We start from the raw sequence: 17,790 nt of genomic DNA on the forward strand, positions 1-17,790 counted from the left end.
AGTTGAATAGTCTTGCCATAGGTTCTCAATGACGCCATCTAAAGCAAAATATGCCAATCTGGCAGGTTGCGGGTTGTTTTCCTATACAGTATACTAGGACGTTGTCCACTGGCACTATACTGCATTGTCGCCAATAAACCGCGCAGGATGTGTTGGGGGACTGCAGAGCAAGTGATGGGGAGGGCAAAACACGCCCCCTAGACGCTCGGCTGAAGTGCCCGTGTCTGCAGGGAAGAGGCAGGTAGGTCTATCGAGACCTCAAAAAGTGTCCGCTCGCTCCTCTCTGTAGCTAAGGTAAGAACAAATGGCCATTTTACTTTTCCATTCAGTTATTTAGATCTAAAGACTTTGTTGTTGTGTCAGTGTTTTCTGTGTTTAGTCTAGGCTACATTATTAGAGAAAATAAAGTTGTTTGTAAAACATTTTTTTAAATAGAGCATGTTATATAATTGAAATGAAGTGCTATCTCTCGCTTCAAGTAATGAACCATTTACTGTAGTTTCATATGGGTATAGTTTTCGACATCCACCTGATTTATCCATGTATAAAAGGAATATGAACATTTTATGGACTGTTCTGAGGACCTATTGGATGGACGCTATCAGATGATCACCCGGATTCTTCCCACAGTGCTACTGGATATTATGAATGATCTGGAAAAGACGTTGTTTTATGGATTCATTTTCAACTGGACAAAGCTTACAAAAAGAAATCTGCATGGAATGGACACACGGCAAGCTCCATTTATGGATTCTCCCAAAATGGAATTCTACCATGGTCTACTTACACTTTCTATGTTGCCTGATATATCTACTGATGGTAGCCTATGTTTTTCAGATAGTAGGACTTTTCATCATCGTTATATTCTATGGCATTCAGAGAACTCAAGGGGGCTTAGGATACGTTTTTATTCAGATGCTGATTTAAAAATAAACAACCAGCTTGGTGAGAGTTTGAGGCACAACAACTGCCTCGTGTGAAGGTCAGGATAATAAGTCGACCAAGTTTTGGGGCTTTGTCAGGGAATCAGCAGTAATCTGTTTCCTGAATTGGCAGAGAAAGGAGAGAGGGGGAGGGAGAGGGGGAGGGAGAGGGTAGAAAAGTAACCACTACTAGGCATTACAGCTCTAATCCTGCACCCCTTTGGGCCTTCTGTAAGTAATAGGTACAAACAAGCTTAGCCCAATCATGACTGACCTCATACTGAACATGCAAGCTTTATGTAAGGAAAACAGGGTTGTATACAAAATGAAGGTACCTAACAGAGATTTCCACCAAAGCCGTGGTCCCCCACATTTTTTTGTTTTGTGATCTACTTGAAGCCTTTCAAACTTTCTTGTGCCGACACGATGTGTCTAGCCATATTAGTCCTAAGACGTGACCCAAGAGGAACTGGCTGTGACCTACCAGTGGGTCGGTCCCCAGTACACACCCACCATTTGTGAAACACTGGCCCAAAGTGTTTGGTCATGTTCTTTATGTGTGGTGAGGGTTGTCTTTACAAAAATGGATGTATATACATCTAAGACAGCCCAGTCTTAACGAGACAGAAGAGTAAACCTGTCTGTATGTTTTTGTTCCAGGAGCCTGCAGTGACGACAACATGGGTCGCAAAGAAATAACCTGCAGTTGGAAGAAAGTCACCAACAACATCAGAGATGTGTTCGAATTCAAACAAGCGCTGGGATCGTAAGTACTTTGTCTGATATGATTAGAGCCTGGAGGGTTTTCCTAGCCAGGTCAGTGTTTAAAACCACCACTTAATCATTCTAACAGGACACTGGAGGCAAACCTTGGTGTCTAGGTTTTCATTTCATTTTAACTCTGTCTCTGTGCCTCAAGCCATTTAATGTGTTTTACGTTTATAACTCAAAGCACTTTTACTTTTGGGCAGGGCCCTCACGCACCCCAAAAACCTGAGGGGGCATAAAGTATGACTGGGCGGTGGTCCGGAGGGGGCTAGGCCCCCTGTTGGGCAGTTGGAGAATTTAGCACTTTTCATACATCTGACACAGCTTTTTCCATAATCATTATGATTAATTATATTCTATTTCTTTATATCTAAGCATACCTCTTGAGTTGTTTGTATCCTCCTGACTGGTGTTTTCTTTTTAAAGAAACTAAAAAGGCTTCTCTGCATCTCTGCTAAAATCTGTGTAAAAGTTTAAAAGGAATGTGAATCTTATTCAGTACATTTAATAATTGCTTGCCAGCAGTCATGACAGCTAAAATAGTTAGACAAGCTAGCTATTCTAACTTGATTGATAGCCTGAAATGGCTTCTTGGTACTGTAGCTAGTTATGATGTTGGGATATTGGAAACCTATCTGGCCAACAACAAAAACATTTAATTAATAAATAAATACACAGTACCAGTCAAAAGTTTGGACACACCTACTCATTCCAGGGTTTTTCTTTATTTTTACTATTTTCTACATTGTATAATAATAGTGGTGACATCAAAACTATGAAATAATACAAATGGAATCATGTAGTAACCACTTGTTTCTTCAAGTGAAGTCGCAAAAACCATCAAGCACTGTGATGAAACTGGCTCTCATGAGGACAGCCACAGGAAAGGAAGACCCAGAGTTACTTCTGCTGCAGAGGATAAGTTCATTAGAGTTACCAGCCTCAGAAATTGCAGCACAAAAAAAATGCTTTACAGAGTTCAAGTAACAGACACATCTCAACATCAACTGTTCAGAGGAGACTGCGTGAATCATGCCTTCATGGTCGAATTTCTGCAAAGAAACCACTACTAAAGGACCCCAATAAGAAGAGACTTGCTTTGGCCAAAAAACACAAGCAATGGACATTAGACCGGTGGAAATCTGTCCTTTGGTCTGATGAGTCCAAATTTGAGATTTTTGGTTCCAACCGCTGTGTCTTTGTGAGACGCAGAGTAAGTGAACAAAGATCTCCGCATGTGTGGTTCCCACCGTGAAGCATGGAGGAGGAGGTGTGATGGTGTGGGGGTGCTTTGCTGGTGACACTGTCTGTGATTTATTTCGAATTTAAGGCAAACTTAACCAACATGGCTACCACAGCATTCTGCAGCGATACCCCATCCCATCTGGTTTGCGCTATCATTTGTTTTTCAACAGGACAATAACCCAACACACCTCCAGGCTGTGTAAGGGCTATTTGACCAAGAAGGAGAGTGATGGAGTGCTGCATCAGATGACCTGGCCTCCACAATCACCCGACCTCAACCCAATTGAGATGGTTCGGGATGAGTTGGACCGCAGAGTGAAGGAAAAGCAGCCAACAAGTGCTCAACATATGTGGGAACTCCTTCAAGACTGTTGGAAAAGCATTCCAGGTGAAGCTGGTTGAGAGAATGCCAACAGTGTGCAAAGCTGTCATCAAGGCAAAGGGTGGCTACTTTGAAGAATCTAGAATCTAAAATCTAAAATATATTTTGATTTGTTTAACACTTTTTTGGATACTACATGATTCCATATGTGTTATTTCATAATTTTGATGTCTTCACTATTGTTTTGCTTTTGGGATAATTCACATCATCTAATATGTAGAACCTACCTGGGTGATGCACGGCAGACATTTTGTGCTTGGTCGTTTTCAATGGACCTTTGTTGCTGGGTAGCGACTCTTGTCAGCTTCTTAACTCAGACAAAAGTGCCATTATTACAGGATTGAGTGGATCTCCAGGAGACCTACTTTACCGGTTTCCAGAGAAGGATCCTAGTTTGGCACTATAATCCTGGACGGGCCTGAACATTCCACCCAGATTATCAGATTATCAGGACCCAGGTCAGGGCAGGTCTTCTTAATCAACTGAAGTGGAATACTTGGCGCTCACACAATACAGCCTCTCTCTCTTTAGATACGGTTCAACTAGGACCCAAGTACAGACAATTCTTTAGAGATTTTTGAGATGAGATAGCAACAGTAACCAAAAGAGGACAGGACATTGCAAAATGTAGTAAAAATTGTTAACCAATATCTGCCCAGTGTGTGAGCGTACATGTTTGGTTGTGTGTTTGTGCCTGAGTGTGTGCTTGTCTGTGTGTGTGTGCGGCAATAATAACAACAATAATAACAATAATGATAATAATAATCATGGATAAAGATAGCAATAAATAGGGTGGAGGAGTTAAGTGCGGGTAGGTGTGGTGCGTGGGCATGTGCATGTGTTAGTATTCGTTTTTGCAGTGTTTCCCCTAGGATTTATTTCAGCATATAGGGAAAACACTGGTGTTTTGTGTGTGTTTATACATTAAGCCCATGTGTTTGAATGTACAGTATGTGTGGGGTATAAGAGGGCTTTATGACTGTTTCAGAGTTTGTTGTGCTTTGCCAAATAAAATAGAAGAAACGGCATTGTCCAGTTGTCCACACAATGCTAATATCTGCAGAGTGAGAGTGGTATGTCTGCTGGCCCCTGGCCTGTTTATCTGAGCCTCCTGCTCAACTCATCAGCCTCTCCTCAAGCAGCTTATACTCCAGAACATCCCTGGCTGTGAATGAGAGGCTGATGTTGAGAGAGAGGTGTGAGCCAGGTAGGTGAGCAATGACGTCATTCCAGCTCAGGAACATCCTAACTCTGTTATAGGATTAGGGGCCTGGGATTGTGTGTCTGTGTGTTTACTGTGTGAGGGAATGTGTGAGTTTGAGTGTGAATTTAAGTATCTGTATGTGTGTGTTCATCAGACCTGGGTTCAATTAGTATCATTTTCTTTCAAATACGTTAAGTGTCTGATGGAGCCTTTTAGGAGTATTAGATGAGAGGAATTTGCACTTTTGGAACTAGTATATTGGTCCCATTTTGCCAGGAAGCGAAGTGGCAAGCTCAATCAAAGTGTTTGAAAGAAAACAAATAGTGCAGTATTTGAACCCAGGCCTAGTTGTGTCTGTCTGTATGTCTGTCTCTCCCAGACAGTGATGTCTTTGGGTAGAAACACACTCATTGCATCAGTATCACAGGTGTCGGAATGTGACAGTCAGGCCCAGAGTGTCTGCTAAACAGAGGATTACCCTCACCTTGGTCTCCTTCAAACAGAGAAATCAGCAGATGGAGGGTAGATCCATTTTGAGGCTTAGGATCCTTTTGGCTCCCTCCCACACATTAACACTAACTTCTCTCCTGATGTCATGTTATGGCTGGGGTGTTTGTTTGGTCTGACGAAGAACCAACCCACCCACAGCCTGCTCAGGGTTCATCCAGGGTTGACTGTGCTAGATCAGACAGAGACAAACGGACACAATGAACAAATGAAGACCACAATGGAAATAAGCCTCCGGGCTTTATTGTGTTTTTATCGGCAATCATTTTTTATGTATGTTATGTTGTCTCCCGCTTGAGCAGACTACTACTTTTAATGATCTAATCAGTTCAATCAATCAATCATTTCAGGGTTCCCTGTCCTGAGCTTCAGGCTGGGTTATGTAAAGTGCTTGAGCACTAGTCCTGCCCTGCTGCTATTCACAGGCCTCAGGAGCACAGGCCTCAGGAGCACAAGCCTCAGGAGCAGAGGCCTCAGGAGCACAGGCCATACCTGAGCCTCTATCTGGGATACCCTCGTCTCGTTCCTAGCTGTGTGTCAGCTATGATCCTGGCTAGTGAGGCTGGGTGGTGGTGACTCCACCTACAGCACATAGCGTTAGGTAGCCTAGCTGTTAGAGTGTTGGGCCAGTAACCGAAAGGTTGCTGGTTCGAGAACCAGAGCCGATAACTTGGAAAAATCTATTGATGTACCCTTGAGCAAGGGACTTAACCCTAATTTCCTCCAGGGGCGCCTTACTTCTACTACTACTACTAACCTTTTTCTCTGTCTGTCTGTGTGGGTGTGTAGGGGTTCGTTCTCCGAGGTGTTTTTGGTGCGAGAGAAGAAGACAGGAAACCTGTACGCCCTGAAGTGTCTGAAGAAAAAACACCTCAGCTGTAGCAACCTGGAGAACGAGATCACTGTGCTGAAGAAGTGAGTACACGCATGCACACACACACGCTCATACTCTTACACACTCTCACGCCTGAACAAGTTAACATCATATATCTCTCAATCTTCCTCTCAGGATAAGGCATGACAATGTGATTGGACTGGAAGATTTCTATGAGACTCAGACACACTATTACCTCGTCATGCAGCTGTGAGTGCAAACCATTATCACTACATAAGCTAAATACATGTATTAGCCTACAGATAAATGTTACTATTTTAGAGAACTTGCTGTATTAGTCGGGTGTTTAATAAGGGTTGTAAATGCTGGTGATGAGAATGGTGATGATGATTATGCTGATGATGGTGATGCCGATGATGATGATGTTTATGGTGAGGACGAGGATGTTTATGGTGATGATGCGGATGATGATGGTGAATATGGTGGGGAGATTCTGGTGTGTGTGTGTTCTTTCCTAGGGTGTCTGGTGGAGAGCTCTTTGACCGTATCATAGATCGGGGGGTGTACACAGAGAAGGACGCCAGCCAGCTGGTCCGCCAAGTACTGCAAGCTGTCAACTACCTTCACGAGAACAGCATAGTGCACAGGGACCTCAAGGTATGTTACACACACACAGTCAACATACCTGGTAGAGTGAGGGTCAAAGTACATTTTAATGTAGCTAAAAAGTAAATAAATAATATACAATTTGCCACTCCAAACATATTTCATACACGTTACTATATCATCAGTGGCGTATTGGAGGGTAAACACACATTTACGCGTTTACCCACTTTTTACTAGAAAATGCATTGAAAGTATAGGGAGCGTTACTTTACTCACAGCGAACAGCGAACCCATCTATTTTTTGTATACCATGTTGAGAGAATAGTTCCTCTGCTGCTTGTTGACCCTCTCCCCCTCTCTCTCCCTGTGTGTGAGAGCAGCCAGAGAACCTGCTATACTTCGACTCACACGAGAACTCCAAGATCATGATCAGTGACTTCGGCCTGTCCAAGATGTCTGACCACGGAGTGATGTCCACAGCCTGTGGCACGCCAGGATATGTTGGTAAGAGTGTGTGTGTGTCAAATCAAATCAAATTTGTCACATGCGCCAAACAGGTGTAGACTTTACCGTGAAATGCTTGCTTACGAGCCCTTCCCAATGATGCAGAGGGCTCGTAAGCAAGCATTTCACGGTAAAGTCTACACTGTTGTAATCAACGCATGTGACAAATGCAATTTGATTTAATGCAGATGTGCACCAAGGGTGTGTTAGATGGTTGGTCATTGAAATAGAGAGTAAAGCTTCATTGCACAGCTAGAGAGTATTAGCATGGTATCTAACCCTGTGTATATTTGATCCTCTACAGCCCCTGAAGTTCTGGCTCAGAAACCCTACAGCAAGGCAGTGGACTGCTGGTCCATAGGAGTCATCACATACATCCTGTGAGTGCCTATCTAGGACTTCTAGATCTATATCTGCCAGCACCTCTTCTCAACCCTTTCATAGTATCAGGATGACTGCATTGTGAGATGGTATTTCTATATCACTTTTGGGAAAAGTTATTGTAATTCTATGATGAATTCTGTGTTAACTCTGTAAAACGACTGTTTGTTCCCTCTCTCTGTGTTAACTCTGTAAAACGACTGTATGTTCCCTCTCTCTCTCTGTGTTAACTCTGTATAAAACGACTGTATGTTCCCTCTCTCTCTCTGTGTTAACTCTGTAAAACGACTGTATGTTCCCTCTCTCTGTGTTAACTCTGTAAAACAACTGTATGTTCCCTCTCTCTCTCTGTGTTAACTCTGTAAAACGACTGTATGTTCCCTCTCTCTGTGTTAACTCTGTAAAACGACTGTTTGTTCCCTCTCTCTGTGTTAACTCTGTAAAACGACTGTATGTTCCCTCTCTCTCTCTGTGTTAACTCTGTAAAACGACTGTATGTTCCCTCTCTCTCTCTGTGTTAACTCTGTAAAACGACTGTATGTTCCCTCTCTCTGTGTTAACTCTGTAAAACAACTGTATGTTCCCTCTCTCTCTCTGTGTTAACTCTGTAAAACGACTGTATGTTCCCTCGCTCTCTCTGTGTTAACTCTGTAAAACAACTGTATGTTCCCTCTCTCTCTCTGTGTTAACTCTGTAAAACGACTGTATGTTCCCTCTCTCTCTCTCTGTGTTAACTCTGTAAAACGACTGTATGTTCCCTCTCTCTCTCTGTGTTAACTCTGTAAAACGACTGTATGTTCCCTCTCTCTCTCTGTGTTAACTCTGTAAAACGACTGTATGTTCCCTCTCTCTCTCTGTGTTAACTCTGTAAAACGACTGTATGTTCCCTCTCTCTCTCTGTGTTAACTCTGTAAAACGACTGTATGTTCCCTCTCTATCTCTGTGTTAACTCTGTAAAACGACTGTATGTTCCCTCTCTATCTCTGTGTTAACTCTGTAAAACGACTGTTTGTTCCCTCTCTCTGTGTTAACTCTGTAAAATGACTGTATGTTCCCTCTCTCTCTCTGTGTTAACTCTGTAAAACAACTGTATGTTCCCTCTCTCTCTCTGTGTTAACTCTGTAAAACGACTGTATGTTCCCTCTCTCTGTGTTAACTCTGTAAAACGACTGTATGTTCCCTCTCTCTGTGTTAACTCTGTAAAACGACTGTATGTTCCCTCTCTCTCTCTGTGTTAACTCTGTAAAACGACTGTATGTTCCCTCTCTCTCTCTGTGTTAACTCTGTAAAACGACTGTTTGTTCCCTCTCTCTCTCTCTGTTAACTCTGTAAAACGACTGTATGTTCCCTCTCTCTCTCTGTGTTAACTCTGTAAAACGACTGTTTGTTCCCTCTCTCTCTCTGTGTTAACTCTGTAAAACGACTGTATGTTCCCTCTCTCTCTCTGTGTTAACTCTGTAAAACGACTGTATGTTCCCTCTCTCTGTGTTAACTCTGTAAAACGACTGTATGTTCCCTCTCTCTGTGTTAACTCTGTAAAACGACTGTATGTTCCCTCTCTCTCTCTGTGTTAACTCTGTAAAACGACTGTATGTTCCCTCTCTCTCTCTGTGTTAACTCTGTAAAACGACTGTATGTTCCCTCTCTCTCTCTGTGTTAACTCTGTAAAACGACTGTATGTTCCCTCTCTCTCTCTGTGTTAACTCTGTAAAACGACTGTATGTTCCCTCTCTCCGTGTTAACTCTGTAAAACGACTGTATGTTCCCCTCTCTCTCCGTGTTAACTCTGTAAAACGACTGTATGTTCCCTCTCTCTCTCCGTGTTAACTCTGTAAAACGACTGTATGTTCCCTCTCTCTCTCCGTGTTAACTCTGTAAAACGACTGTATGTTCCCTCTCTCTCTCCGTGTTAACTCTGTAAAACGACTGTATGTTCCCTCTCTCTCTCTGTGTTAACTCTGTAAAACGACTGTATGTTCCCTCTCTCTCTCTGTGTTAACTCTGTAAAATGACTGTTTGTTCCCTCTCTCTCTCTCTGTGTGACAGGCTGTGTGGCTACCCTCCGTTCTTCGAGGACAATGAGACACGTCTGTTCGCTAAGATCATGAGGGCCGACTACGCTTTCCACTCGCCCTTTTGGGATGACATCTCTGAGTCAGGTAAGACAAATACCACCACATCAACAACAACAACAAGGGTATTTAAAGTGGAACTGACAGCATTTTAGCAACATGAAATCTTATTAAAATCTGTTCATATACACCTCCAAGAAGAATATGACACCTTTTTTTTACATTTTCTGACAAGCGAGCACTTAGATATGGTCGTTTTCATTAATTCATAGAATGTTTGGGAATGACGTTGTAATGAGTACGATGGGAGACAGAGAGCTGGTTTCAAGCGCAGGGAGCAGCAGGTGTTTATTATTAAAGGACCACAGGAGGAGGCAGGTAGCTGGGTCCAGGGGCAGGCAGAAGGTCATACACAGGGGTCCAAAAAGGTAACAGTACAGGCAGGGTAAAGGCTAGTAACGTCGTCCGGGAAATCAGGCAAGAGGTTGATGTCAGGAAATCTGATAGGCAAAAGTACAGGCAGGGAGGTGTCGTTAGTGAGGATGGCCAAAAACTACGATACACGGGAGGACTAATACGGAAATAAACAGCGCTCCGAATAGAATGTGTACCAAAACAAACAATACCTCACAATGATGGGAGCAAAGAACTGAACTAAATAGTGTGTGTAAATGACATACAGGTGTGTGAGCAGGTGATCAGAATTCAGGTGATTGGGATCTGGAGAGTGAGCTGCATTCAGGGGATCTATGTGTTTGAGAGTGTGAGCTGGAAAGTGAGCTGCGTTCAGGGGATCTATGTGTTTGAGAGTGTGAGCTGGAAAGTGAGCTGCGTTCAGGGGATCTATGTGTTTGAGAGTGTGAGCTGGAAAGTGAGCTGCGTTCAGGGGATCTATGTGTTTGAGAGTGTGAGTTGGAAGCAGATGTTACAGACGTAGAGTAAGGCATTTGTGAAAATTCTATAGCAATATAGAGTGTGAAAGCGTCCGTGCGTTTGGACACTAATAGACACTGCAGGAAATAAAACCGAATAAAAACATCTGTCCTGTCCAGAGTCTACGCAGACCGGATTCTACGCAGACAGGTGCGCCATAGCCAATCAGAGCTACAGTAGGCCTATATACAAATAAGCCATTTGCCACACGGGTCTGCCATCATTCACTCTGAGCTGGATTGTGTGTTTACAGGCAATAGCAACAGCGCAACTTTAGATCATTAGAACCCACAAAATACACCTGAATGGATTTCTGCAAATATGTAAATACCACGAGAGTCCTACATTTGATAACTTACACAATACTAGTGATCAAACAACCATGAAAAGGTAGGCTATCTCTCCCTCAGTTCTCTATGTACATCAACAAGATCAGCAACTAATGCTATCTATGGCACGATGAGCTAAAATCTATTGAGGGAACATTAGATAAACCCTCTCAAACTTTTTCAGCTAGTTGCCCATCAAAATTGCACTGATAAATGATGGGGAATAGTAGCCTGCTCGTCCTTCTGTAGCTTGCCTGCCAATGCATGCTTGTCCAAACCCACTTTTTGACAACTGAATGAGAACTTGCCTGCCTGCCCATTTGATCGATGCCAAATACATTTGATTGACAACTAAGAGGTATGCTAACTGTGGATAACAGTCGTTCAAGTTCAGCATACTGTAGCTAGCTAGCTAGCAAAGCGATTCACATTTCTCGCTAGTTAAATGACACCTGCAGCAGCTCTAGCTGTAGCCAACAAAAAATGATATGAGGGGGAAAAGTAGGCACTCACCCACTCCTCCAATGACATTACATCCTCCCAGCAGCTAGCTAGCTAGCCAACTAACGTTAGAGTCTGTGTTTTTAGCTTGCTAAATAAATAGCTTGCTACATAAAAAGATAGCCCAGGGCTGTCAAACTCAATCAGCGCACAGATCATATAAAAAACAGCAACTTTGCAGGCTAGACATTTCAACAACAAAAAATCCAACCGCGACCCAAACTGCCCATTGTTTAATTAGAAAACAAATATGGCCCTTTTATAATATGTACATAGTAGGGCCCTACCTGACTAAAAAAATTATTGTTAGACCGAAAGTCATCTGTTCTTTTGACCAATCGATTACACGAATGTGTATTTTTTCCATATATAGACACACCCAATGTGTTTTAATAAAATCAACTATATGCAATGAGCTTGTCTGATGCTTAAGCTTATGGTTTGATGCCTCAAGAGGGCGCCAGAGATCTAGATAACCAGAAGAAAACTGATCCAACTATTCTCCTCCCGCTCCTGCTGACTATTGCAGATTCTGCTATTACTCTCCTGAAGTTGTCGGTTATAGCCTACATGAGGAGTCTGCAACCTTTCTCATGTGAAATGTCATTTTATCTTACCATTTCTACTGTTCTGCGTGCCAGTTATGGTGTTCATATGCATATTTTTGTGAAACAGTTTAATTTAATTTAGAATAAGATCACATATCAAAATCATTGTCATATGGTTAATCAAAATTCTATCCAAATCTAAATGAAAATGATACAAACATTAAAAGTAACTTCTATTGGCATTGCCAACTATGTAAAAATAGCCTACATAAAGCTGACAAATAAAAACATTGCAGCCTGCAGGTAGAAAATATCCAGATTAAAAATAAATATCCTATAAATCACATTGGCTACTCATGGCCTATCTGCAACGAAATTTGAAACATTGTGTCAACTATTAACTTGGGTCCGGCCTGAAGCTTGCGCAACATTGTATAAAATATTCTGGGCCCTCAGAGTTTCCCATGCCAGTAAGCTCAGGACAGACACAGCTGTAGGCTATTTGCGCAAGAGATAAGAAGCAGTGCTTGACTTGGGAAGAAGCTCACCGGAGCTGGGTACTGGCACCTCAAATGTTCTACTGCTTGAGTGTCACGGGCGGATAGAACAGTTTTAAGGGTGAGTCAAGCGCAGGAGACTGAGGTCCGTTGGAACAAACTTGATTTAATAGATCCAAGGGCAAAATCCATATACGGCTGGGAGCACAACAGTCAAAAAGACTAAAAGAAGCTCCGCTCAAAAGGCAGACGGGGCGCAGCCCGGCAACCCTAATGCCTATACAATAAGTCGTAAACCAAACAATATAACACCACACGTAACAAAGAACAATCCCGCACTAATCCTAACTAAACACAGACAAACTAAATACCCCCCCACTAATGACAAACACGAAACAAGTGCAATCAAAAAACAGACATAACTAACAGACACCGAAACACAGATCGGTGGCAGCTAGTAGGCCGGCGACGACGACCGCCGAGCACCGCCCGACCGAGGAGAGGCGCCACCTTCTGTGGACGTTGTGACATTGAGCTCCTCTTCCTCTTATAAAATATTAGCTCAAAAGTATTGTGGAGCTCCTGCACCTAAATATAAACAGTACCAGCACCCAAAATTAGTACCTGAACCTATTTCAGTCCAAGTCCAGCACTGATAAGCCTTTTTTATGACGTTTCCACTGGATCAGACCATGACATTTTTCCCTTTCATGCTGAGGGGTTATCGAAAGGGAGAGAGCTGGAAAGATTTTTCAATTACATTGAGGAACTATTGTAATTCTCAATGGATGTAAAAACAGACATAGTTTGCTTGCTGTTTGAGGTGAAGAAAACATTACTTTGAAAAGCTCCACAAGTCATTAGTGGTGGTGCGTTAAGCCAATCTTTATCTTTTCTTTATTTTTTACTATTTTCTACAATGTAGAATAATAGTGAGGACATCAGAACTATAAAATAACACATATGGAATCATATGGAATAACACAAATATAAAATCATAGACTTAATTATAATATAATAAACACACAGAAATACGACCCTTAGATCATTATTATGATCAAATCTGGAAACTATCATTTAGAAAACAAAACGTTTATTCTTTCAGTGAAATACAGAACCGTTCCGTATATTATCGAACGGGTGGCATCCATAAGTCTAAATATTGCTGTTACATTGCACAACCTTCAATGTTATGTCATAGTTATGTAAAATTCAGGCAAATTAATTACAGTCTTTGTTAGAAAGAAATGGTCTTCACACAGTTCGCAACGAGCCAGGCGTCCCAAACTGCTGCGTATACCCTGACTCTGCTTGCACAGAATGCAAGAGATGTGACACAATTTCCCTAGTTAATATTGCCTGCTAACATGAATTTATTTTACCTAAATATGCAGGTTTAAAAAAATATACTTGTGTATTGATTTTAAGAAAGGCATTGATGTTTATGGTTTGGTACTTTGATGCAACAACAGTGCTTTTTTCGCGAATGTGCTTGTTAAATCATCCCCCGTTTGGCGAAGTAGGCTGTGAGTCGATGATAAATTAACAGGCACCTCGTTGATCATTTGCAACGCTTGACACGCTAGTTAAACTAGTAATATCATCAACCATGTGTAGTTAACTAGTGATTATGTTAAGATTGATTGTTTTTTATAAGATAAGTTTAATGCTAGACAGCAACTTACCTTGGCTCCTTGCTGCACTCGCGTAACAGATGGTCATACAGTCTCCTCGTGGAGTGCAATGTAATCAGCGTCCAAAAATGCTGATTACCGATTGTTATGAAAACTTGAAATCGGCCATGCCGATTAATCGGTCAACCTCTAGTGGGAACCACACATGCGGAGATCATCCGTACATCTACTCTGCGTCTCACAAAGACTCGGCAGTTGGAACCAAAAATTGCAAATTTGGACTCATCAGACCAAAGGACAGATTTCCACCGGTCTAATGTCCATTGCTTGTGTTTCTTGGCCCAAGCATGTCTCTTCTTCTTATTGGTGTCCTTTAGTAGTGGTTTCTTTGCAGCAATTCGACCATGAAGGCCTGATTCACGTAGTCTCCTCTGAACAGTTGATGTTGAGATGTGTCTGTTACTTGAACTTTGTGAAGCATTTATTTGGGCTGCAATTTCTGAGGCTGGTAACTCTAATGAACTTATCCTCTGCAGCAGAGGTAACTCTGGGTCTTCCTTTCCTGTGGCGGTCCTCATGAGAGCCAGTGTCATCATAGAGCTTGATGGTTTTTGCGACTTCACTTGAAGAAACGTTCAAAGTTCTTGATATGTTTCCGCATTGACTGACCTTCATGTCTTAAAGTAATGATGGACTGTCGTTTCTCTTTGCTTATTTGAGCTGTTCTTGCCATAATATGGACTTGGTCTTTTACCAAATAGGGCTATCTCTGTATACTACCCCTACCTTGTCATAACTGATTGGCTCAAACGTGTTAAGAAGGAAAGAGATTCCAGAAATTGACTTTTTAACAAGGCACACCTGTTAATTGAAATGCATTCCAGGTGACTACCTCATGAAGCTGGTTGAGAGAATGCCAAGAGTGTGCAAAGCCGTCATCAAGGCAAAGGGTGGCTACTTTGAAGAATCGCAAATATAAAATATATTTTGATTTGTTTAACACTTTCTTGGTTACTATATGATTCCATATGTGTTATTTCATAGTTTTGATGTCTTCAATATTATTCTACAATGTAGAAAATAGTAAAAAATTAAGAAAAACCCTTGAATGAGTAGGTGTGTCCAAACTTTTGACTGGTACTGTATATATTAAAGATATTAATAATTTTTAGAAGGCTGAAAGTTCCATGTCAGTTGTTGATGTTTCTGTCTGTCTCTGTTTCCATAGCGAAAGACTTCATCCGGAACATGATGCAGAAGCACCCTAACAAACGGTTCACCACAGAACAAGCCCTCAGACACCCCTGGTGAGTCACACACACAGATCCAGGATCAGCCTATCCTCTGCTCATCTTAACTACAACCTTCAGAGGAGGAAAACAGAAAACTGACCTCAGATCAGTGTCTAGGTAGCTCACTCTTTCCTGTTTATTACTTGTTCCTGGTGACCCTATTAATGTAATTTCCTGTTGCAGGATCATTGGAAAGACTGCGAGGGATCAGGACATCTATGAATCAGTCAGCATGCAGATCCAGAGGAACTTTGCCAAGTCCAAATGGAGGGTGAGCAACATATGAGGCGACATACAGTATGCTAGCATACATACATTTATTATATTATTATTATTAACAAAACCCGATTATTTATACAAACATATGAATGCTAATATTCCTGTGTGTTTGTGTGTGTTACAGCAAGCCTTCAACGCCACAGCAGCCATCAAACATATGAAGAAGCTGCAGTTGGCCCACGCCGACCCCGACGCCCCTCTCCCTCCCATCCCCGCCATAGCCATTAACCCCTGCAACTCCCAGAATCCCCTGCGGGGTGTCAACAACATCACCACAGAGGACGTTGACGCCACCGGCAACCTCCCGATCCCAGTGTGTCACATGACCCCTCCAGAGGCACAGTACCGGGGCCTGAGAGCCAGTCACAGCGAGCCCATGCATGCACCGGTCGTCATGGAGACATATAATGCAGAGAATTGTTCCTCATTCACGGCAGCTAAGAGGTGAGTCCAAGTGGACTGAGTGGAGGGGAATGTATCTTTCGGGGGGATTCAGATATGTCCACTAAGTGTAGAATCTGTGGTTCTGAAGGCTCTGCTTTTAATGTCGTGTTTCAGCTGTGACGCCATGGACAGGGCGACCAATAGGAATGGCCAGATGATGCAGACTGGGGTGTGTTCTGTCATGTGATTGGTTGATTAGCCTGAGGATCAATTCAACTACGTCAAGGTAAATTGGTCTCATATTGACAATGCATGTTCATTTGAATACACTCATGCACACAATAAACAAAATACAGAGAGATAAGTTCATAGGAAAACACCCAACTTTCTCACAGTAATTATATGAATCTTCATGTGAACCCCCCCCCCCCCCCCTCCAGTGTTTCTGCAGTGTTGCAGTCAAGAAGTTTGAGCCACTCCTTGCTGCTCTACAGGTGTCTGTCTGCTGCCTCCTGATGGTTAATTTCTGTAGTGCTCTTTTGAGATTTCCAGGGGCCCATAGCAAGGACCCAGGGCCCGAACCGTCTCCAGAGGAGAACACAGGAAGACCTGGGGTTCATACCCAATTACAGTGCAGTACATTTACACTCACGCACAAATGTATGCACTCACACATACAAATGCAAACTTTAATTTCTCTGACCCAAGCTACTGTCGATGAAGCTTTAGAAGTGTACATTCTGTCCTTCTATCTCAACAGAAACATATATATATTTTAAGTATTCAAAAATATGCAGTACCAGTCAAACATTTGGACACACTTACTCATTCAAGGGTTTTTCTTTATTTTTACTGTTTTCTACATTGTAGAATAATAGTGAAGATGTCAAAACTATGAAATAACACATATGGACTCATGTAGTAACCAAAAAAGTGTTAAACAAATCAAAACATATTTTGCGCACTCTTGACATTCTCTCAACCAGCTTCACCTGGAATGCTTTTCCAACAGTCTTGAAGGAGTTCCCACATATGCTGAGCACTTGTTGGCTGCTTTTCCTTCACTCTGCGGTCCAAATCATCCCAAATCATCTCATTTGCGTTGAGGTCGGGTGATTGTGGAGTCCAGGTCATCTGATGCAGCACTCCATCACTCTCCTTCTTGGTCAAGCAGCCCTGTCACAGCCTGGAGGTGTGTTTTGGGTCATTGTCCTGTTGAAAACAAATGATAGTCCCACTAAGCGCAAACCAGATGGGATGGCGTATCGCTGCAGCATGCTCTGGTAGCCATGCTGGTTAAGTGTGCCTTCAATTCTAAATAAATCACTGACTGTGTCACCAGCAAAGCATCATCACACCTCCACCTCCATTCTTCACAGTGGGAACCACACATGCAGAGAGCATCCGTTCACCTACTCTGCATCTCACAAAGACACGGCGGTTGGAACCAAAAATCTCAAATTTGGACTCATCAGACCAAAGGACAGATTTCCACCGGTCTAATGTCCATTGCTCGTGTTTCTTGGCCCAAGCAAGTCTCTTCTTCTTATTGGTGGCCTTTAGTAATGGTTTCTTTGACCATGAAGGCATGATTCACGCAGTCTCCTCTGAACAGTTGATGTTGAGATGTGTCTGTTACTTGAACTTTGTGAAGAATTTATTTGGGCTGCAATTTCTGAGGCTGGTAACTCTAATGAACTTATCCTCTGCAACAGAGGTAACGCAGGGTCCTCATGAGAGCCAGTTTCATCATAGCGCTTGATGGTTTTTGTGACTGCACTTGAAGAAACGTTTAATGTAACTGCATTCCAGGTGACTATCTCATGAAGCTGGGTGAGCGAATGAAAAGAGTGTGCAAAGCCGTCATCAAGGCAAAGGGTGGCTACTTTGAAGAATCTAAAATATATTTTTATTTGTTTAACACTTTTTTGGTTATTACATGATTCCATATGTGTTATTTCATAGT

General features: G+C 42.3%; 1 protein-coding gene across 1 annotated transcript; it reads left to right on the top strand.

Annotated features, from left to right (window-relative positions):
• The first annotated feature begins 213 nt into the window (after positions 1–213).
• LOC106583383 (calcium/calmodulin-dependent protein kinase type 1D) lies at positions 214–17,790 on the top strand. The gene is made up of 13 exons (XM_014167509.3): positions 214–294; positions 1,584–1,689; positions 5,819–5,944; positions 6,039–6,113; positions 6,383–6,521; positions 6,851–6,974; positions 7,279–7,354; positions 9,402–9,514; positions 15,098–15,176; positions 15,345–15,432; positions 15,565–15,884; positions 15,999–16,110; positions 16,265–17,790. Exons 2-12 carry the CDS (start codon positions 1,604–1,606, stop codon positions 16,069–16,071), a joined length of 1,299 nt encoding a protein of 432 aa, XP_014022984.1. The 5' UTR covers positions 214–294; positions 1,584–1,603; the 3' UTR covers positions 16,072–16,110; positions 16,265–17,790.

The sequence above is a fragment of the Salmo salar genome, chromosome 22 (assembly GCF_965601325.2).
Source record: "Salmo salar chromosome 22, fSalSal1, whole genome shotgun sequence".
NCBI lineage: Eukaryota > Metazoa > Chordata > Actinopteri > Salmoniformes > Salmonidae > Salmo > Salmo salar.